At 43.3% G+C, this 7,412-nt stretch overlaps 1 protein-coding gene across 1 annotated transcript; it reads left to right on the top strand.

The window, feature by feature from the left end:
• Positions 1-222: 222 nt before the first annotated feature.
• Positions 223-2,979, top strand: hps6 (HPS6 biogenesis of lysosomal organelles complex 2 subunit 3; the record flags this gene model as incomplete). Its single annotated transcript, XM_083897416.1, has 1 exon — positions 223-2,979. The coding sequence occupies one exon, from the start codon at positions 223-225 to the stop codon at positions 2,977-2,979; it is 2,757 nt and encodes a 918-aa protein (XP_083753542.1).
• Positions 2,980-7,412: the final 4,433 nt, after the last annotated feature.

Here is a 7,412-nt window from a genome sequence, read left to right as displayed (position 1 = left end):
TTGTTTCTGTTTTGCTTTTTAGCCCCGGTATCGTTTACAGACATGGGGCTGCGAGAGTGGAAGACTGTCGGTGTATGTATCCTTCCGCACGGAGCGTAACAACAGCGGGATGAAGCGCCCCTCTCTGCCCCTGGAACTAGCGGGATGCTGTTCATTTAGCTTCTCCGGGCTCACAAGCTAACAAGCTAATCAATAACGAGTTCGCCAGAAACGGAGGAGGTCATGGCGCAGTTTGTCTTGGAGCAGTTGTCAGATTTCGGCGACTACAATGACAGCGAAGAGCTAAGTGAAATACTGGGACTAATTAACGACGCTCTGTCGGACGTTCGCCTGAGCCCAGATGATCGTCACGTCCATGTCATCCTCCGAAAGCCTAAAGCCGGTCTTGTGACTTTTGACAAGTATGAAAGAGTCCAGCTGGTCCACAACCAGAAGAAACAGGATTTGCGTTTGACACGGACTGTTCCCATTGTGGATATTTTATATTTGGACCACAATAACAACAACAATGTCAACAACAGTAGTAGCAGTAAAGGCACAGCCACAGTTGCAGTGGTTTATGAGAATGGAAAAGCTGAGTTCTGGAGGTTCCAGGAGTGCAGAGCTGGCTGGCATCTCCTGCAAACATCGGATTTGTGCAACAGTCCCCGGGCCAGAGTGGTGTCAGTGTGCGTTTGCTCCAGTCTGATCATCTGGTGCGAGGAGAGGCCACCTTCAGAGAGCTCCCCTGGCCTCAGTTCCACCAGGAATAAGCTTAGATACTGTGTCTGCAGACGTGATTTTGAGGTGGGGGAGGGATCCGTCATCTTGGGAGGAGTGAAAATCGCCCTCCACAACAATCCCAGGTTCACCTTGGTTGCCTCAGGTGAATATGTGCATCTTCTCCCTGACTTGAGAGTGAAACCACAGCTAAGCTTTTCAAAAATTTTCATTTCCTGGTCCCCTCGCCTTAACTCTTTTAGGATCAGTGTGACATGTAAAAACACTCCTCTAAAACTGCTCTCAGCTAAGGAGTCTGACTTTAAGAAGTTGGTGACAGACTCTCTGGGGTATTTATCCACTCTCGAGCCGCCTGAGATCTTCAGCTTCTCCCCCACACCGTGTGGAGGTCTGCTTCTGCTGCTCAGCACAGGGTGGCTGTGTCTCCTCCAGAAAGATGGGATGCTGCGGCAGGTTTACAAACAGGCAGACCGCTGCTTGGCAAAGTACGGCACACACACTAGTCTGTGCATGTACAAGGACACGCTGGCACTGCTGGCGGGGCAAAACCTGCATCTCATCGACGTGAACTGTGGGAAGGAGCTGCAAACTGTTGCGCTAAAGAGAGAGGGATTGTTATATTCAAACCGGGCTGAAACACGGACACCTCACCTGCTCTTAGAGACTGGACTTTATGTGGTTGTGAACAAGGAGACAGAACCCAGCAATTCTAAGGTGAAACCTGAACCTTTTCACCATGGAGCCCTCCTGGTTGAAGCTGTGTTTGAGGAGGCGTGTAAATATTACCAGCAGAGGAGCCTGAGCAGCACCCAGCTCACTGTCGACACACTGAAGAAGGGAGGCAGGTTCCAGGCTCCCATATCTCTAGCCTCCATCCTCAGGAACTACTTTGACACAGGGTCAAAGTTGAAAGGAGCAGAGCTGCACCAGAATGGAGGAGGTGGATGTATGGCAGGGCAGGACAAGTTAATGGGCTCCTTGGAGGCAGAGCTGAAAGCTCTGGTCTCGCTGGAGGAGCTGAAGGGCAGTTTAGTGAGGGGAGGTGTTAAAGAGGTGGAAGCGGTGTGTGAAAGTCTCGTTGAGAAAGAAGTAGCCAGACTGATGTCATCCCCAGAGCTGGATAAGGAGTCTCTGCTTTACCTCAATTCCATTTTCAGCATCTTCCCTTGCCAGGCATGGAGGGCAGCACAGGCCGCCCTCCAGCTACGCTACAACAGTGAAGGTTCTCTGTCCAGCAGTGCTCCAGCTGATGTGTGGAAAACTGTCCTCAGTTCTGCCTCAACCTCCAGACTCCCAGCTGCAATTCGACTATCAAATGGTGGGCCAAAGCACAGTCACAGTGATTCCGTAGCCAACTGTAAAGTCAAATCACCAAGCTCCACTCCCCCAGCTGCCCTGCCTGTGTTTGAACTCCTCTGCCACTCAGTTTTACACTTCCGACCCAGTTGGCTGCCCAAGTTCCTTGAGCTTGCACAGCAGCAGCAGGGCTCAGTCGGTCTGGGCCTGAGTCTGGGCTCTTCCTCCTGGAGCTTCTCTGGAGGCAAAGGCAGGGAGGGTGGGGACAGCAACGTGCCACTCTACAAACGAGCTCTGTGCGTGCTGTCCAGTCCGAGCTCAGATGCAGACCAGCACCATGACCTGGAGGTAGAGCTGCTCCTGGTCAGCGGGCGTCCTAATGCTATCCTGCAGGCGATGAGGGTCCTCATGGCCAAGCAGGAGTGGGAGCGGGTCACCCAGGTGGCGCAGAAGTTCTGCAAACAGAGTCCGCTGCTCAACAAGGAGATATTCACTACTCTGCTGTGTGAGGTGGCCCATCACCGGGATCTGGATCCATACCTGAACCTTTTGTGGACTCTCTGCCCTGAGGACCTCACTGTCACAACCATACTCAACTTGGTGCTGAAAAGCCTCCCCTCCTCCTTCTCCGTGTCCACTTCAACCTCCTCATCCTCTGCTCCCTTTGCAGACTCCAACAGTAGCCAGCTGACCATCGGGCTGTTGAAACCTCTGCTGAAAAAAGTCCTTCAGCGGGAGACCAAGCCCAGCCAGCACTATGCTGACATCCTCCAGTCCCCACTGTTTCCCCCTCCAGCACCTCCACGTGAGTCCGCAGAGCAGCTCGCGACCACCGCAGATCCGGAAGCAGACTCTGCTGAGTGCAACAGCGTCTCCGCAACCTCTCAGCAGCAATCGCCCACACATACAACTGCTCAAAGGGCCAAGGTAACACTACCTGATAATCCTTTGTGCTTTCCATGAACAAACAAGCACATCCCCAAAAAAACTGTCATGAAGTATTCAAGATAAAATCTGTGAAGACAGTGTTCATGTGTGTTGACAAAAACATTATAACAATAGGAGTTATATAAGTTATCAATAGTGTTATGCAGTTAGTGAAGAGAGCTTTGTCAGCAGAATGGTAATTTCACATGAAGTATGACAACTAAAAAGTATGAAATGACTACTGAAGATCTTACCCGTGTAAATGAGACAGGTAATTCTCATGTGTGCAAACAGAATTTGCAATTGTTATTTATCTCTGACGCCTTAAGTGCACGTGGACGAGAACGTTAAAGCATTTTTTGCATTGAAAGAGCGTTGTCTTTGTCAAAATGTCATCAGCAAATAATAATAATAATAATAATAATAACAAAGATAATAATACTAGTGGGTAGAGCGGCACAATTAATCACAGAAATAACTGAAGTTTCAAAATCTAAAGACAATACAGTGACAAAACGGTGTTATGGAGACATTCTGCAGTGCTGCAGAAATTTACAGACCCACAAATCTCTCTCCTCACATGAGAAAACAAGTTTGTCAGCAGACAGTTTTTATTTTTATTTTTTGTCTTTTGTGGGAAAATGAGAATTAAAACAGAAATATCGGTCAAAATAATTGCAATATGATTATTTTTTTTAACTCGTGTTGCATCTCTAATAGTAACCTGGTGAGTTATGTGTAAAGCAAAGCCACTAACTCCGATATGTTGGGGTTTATTGTGTCTGTGTGTAGAATAGTTGCCCAGTCCAGTGTAGCTTGAGTCTGCTAATTGCAGAAATTGCCTTTCACTCGCTGATGTCAAAGTGCATTCCTAATCTACTGACTTTTATCCTGACAAACTGCCCTTTGTGTTTGTTTGGTTTTTTTTTAAGTGCAGATTGACAGGAGGGGGGAGGGGTCCAAGGTTCCTTTGCTTACTTCTAGTGTTTGTGTTTAACATATTGTACGGTTTTAAATATTAACCCGATTGCGACTGGGGTCAGGTGTCCTGTGAAAAGACTGCTTGTTCCGGCTCCTCTCACTCTCTTGACTCCATCTTGTCCTCTCTGTCCAGCTCACATGACATTCCAGACGGAATACCCAGAAAAAAGTGACTCACAGTCCGACTTTAAATTGAATTAAATTAAATTCAAGTGCGGGCTGGGCACATAACGACTAACACAGGGCGGCCCTGCTGCTTGCGTAAGGTCCAGTAACGTTTGCCTTCCTTCATGGAAGCATCGAGTGTAATGTTATTAGACCGCCATTTTCTCCATGCTCTGAAATTCATTGCACTTTCAAATCACAGCCCCAGTCAGTGTTGCTCGTTTTGTACGTTGCATTTGTTTTTTTGTTTGGTTTTTTTCAGATTAAGTGCTGTGAACAAAAGTATATTTAAGTGCCTGTTTCTTCTTTGCCTTCCTATGTTGTTTTTTACTCGCACATAATGGTGGAGCCTGTCAAAACAAAATGTTATTTATGTTGCCTCAATCAAACAAATCAACGCTACTGAATTAGTAGTAGCCTTTAGTTATCTCTTTACGCGCGAGTAACAATCGAGACTCCAAAAAAGCTGCACAACAGTCGTGCCGTTTTTTCCCCCCACAGTGCTGCTCTTCATTTACAAGATGGTGTGACATTTGTGCCCCGTCTTCTAAACTCCAGTCCCGCTCCACACAAAGAACCAAAGGTAGATCAGTGGAGCTGTGACGTAGAGAACACATTTCCCTTTTGTTTGTTTGTGTTTTTAAAAAGGTGTAATAAGCTGTCGACGTGGGGAACAGCTCTTATCCACTTATTCTGGTTTGATTTTTGTCTTTATAGTGTATTTCTGATCTCTGAACACCTCAACAAGCATGAAAAAAAACCGGTGATATCAGCTCAGTGCTACATGTGTCACTGCTGAAAGTAAATGGTAACTCCCTGACTTCCTTAAGCAGGCCACTGAGCCCGCTATCTTTGACTTGTCACGTATTAACTATTAATTGCCTTTGAACTTTACTTCTGGTTTCTGTTAACAAATAAAGTCTCGTCTTCCATTTGCCTGACAGAGTTTCACATCTGCATGGTTACTTTGTCTACTTTTGGCCATGCAGTATTTGAAATAAGATAATGTGTACTTATAAGTATTTATAAAAAAAAAGGATGCTGTATGCTATTAAACCGAAGACAAAACACTTAATGTCCTGAGTTTTACTTTTTTATTTTTTTTTACCTTAAAGTAACAGTGTTAAGATAATGTTTGATGACTTGTAACTGTATCTCCAAGCACAATGTGCAAGTTTGGTGACTGGGTAGGAACTTTGTTTTAATGATGAATCAAATGTGACAATCAGGGTCCAGAGGTGATAAAGTATAAAACTGAACTGAGGTCATTTAAATAAAATCATATAAAAACAGCTTTTTATCATGGCATGTTTTGCTACAGCCAAACATTTACAGCGTTGCTTTACTGGCAATAATAATCTGTCATCGTCCAAGTACGTGTTGTTCATTGTCATCTATCTGTCAAATCCCTGTTTGACAGACTGCTGGTACACTCGCAGATTTATGAGATTAAAAATTGCAATTCTGTGAGAAAAAAGTCACAGATTTATGAAATTAAAAGTAACAAATCTGCAAGAAAAAGTCACAGATTTATGAGATCAAAAGTGGCAAATCTACAAGAAAAAACAGATTGATGGGATTAAAAGCAGCAAATCTATGAGAAAAAAGTTGCAGTTTTATGGGATTAAAAGTAGCAAATTACAAGAAAAAAGTTGCAGATTTATGGGATTAAAAGTAGCAAATTACAAGAAAAAATTGCAGATTTATGAGATGAAAAGTAGCAAATCTATGAGAAAAAAGTTGCAGATTTATGGGATTAAAAGTAGCAAATTACAAGAAAAAAGTTGCAGATTTATGGGATTAAAAGTAGCAAATTACAAGAAAAAGTTGCAGATTTATGAGATTAAAAGTAGCAAATCTATGAGAAAATTTGCAGATTTATGGGATTAAAAGTAGCAAATTACAAGAAAAAAGTTGCAGATTTATGGGATTAAAAGTAGCAAATTACAAGAAAAAATTGCAGATTTATGAGATTAAAAGTAGCAAATCTATGAGAAAAAATTGCAGATTTATGGGATTAAAAGTAGCAAATTACAAGAAAAAATTGCAGATTTATGGGATTAAAAGTAGCAAATTACAAGAAAAAGTTGCAGATTTATGAGATTAAAAGTGGCAAATCTATGAGAAAAAACTTGCAGATTTATGAGCAACAGTCCCTTGTGCAGATGTAAGTGAAATAAAAGTGTGACACTCAGGTCCAGTAATTTGATTATAAAACTGAACTGAGGTCATTTAAATAAAATGGTATGAAAACAGCTTTTTATCATGGCATGTTTTGCTACAGTCAAACATTTACAGCGTTGCTTTACTGGCAATAGTGATAATCTGTCATCTTCCAAGTATGTGTCGTTCATTGTCATCTATCTGCCAAATCCCTGTTTCACAGACTGCTGTTGATCTGGTTTGTTCAGCTGTATCGGGATATTCCGCTCACACCGCACTGCAAAAGACACACTCACCCTAAACCCACTTTATTATTAGGTACACCTTTACATCTGCTGGTTAATGCTAATGCTATCTCAGCGAACTATTCATATAAACTGTATTTTGCTGTACTGACAGGCTGCCTGCGTGATACATCTATAATTAGGGACTTAAAGTGAGTTGCTAGCATTACAGCAACAACATGACTTAAAAAAAAACAACCTTGTAATATGAGATGCCAGACAGAATCTCAGGTTGAAGAGGAAAAGCAAGTGAGACAAAGAGCAGGAGATGGATGGATGGATGGATGCAGGGAGGAAGTGGAGGGATTTTAGGTGTCAGTGCATGTCAGAGTCTTTTTACCCTCTAACTAACGCAGCGTTTCCCAAATTTTTTACCTGGGAACCCATTTATTTAAAGATGATTCAATCACTGTGTCCTAATTCACAGTATAACGCATGACGAGCAAATTTGCGTTATGTTTCTGATTCATTTTGATGCCATTTGCAAGAGATGTATTTTTAAATCTCAACTTAATTTAGTGTAGATGTTTAATAATTATGTCATTTGGTGACACTGTACCTCCTCCTCCTCCTCCTCTCCACCTCCACGCTTATTTGCACAGCTGTGATTGTGACCTCACATGCCCATGTGCAAACTGGCTGTGGGATATGAGAGCCAACAGCGGCACACACACACACACACACACACACACACACACACGTACATTATCAGTGCCCTTTTCTCTGCTTTTGTTCGTAGCAGTAAGTGACTTAGTCAAAAGGGTGGCCTCTATTTCAGGAGATTAATGGGTCGTAGCTGAACATTCCTCCTCTGGTTCTCGAACCTTGAAAACATTCCTATATATTTACACACTTTAAATCCTTCCAGTCGATCAC

Source organism: Microchirus variegatus (assembly GCF_963457635.1).
Source record: "Microchirus variegatus genome assembly, chromosome: 11".
NCBI classification, from domain to species: Eukaryota; Metazoa; Chordata; class Actinopteri; order Pleuronectiformes; family Soleidae; genus Microchirus; species Microchirus variegatus.
Note: the sequence above shows the minus strand (reverse complement) of the source record. Positions and strands in the feature narration are given on the sequence as shown.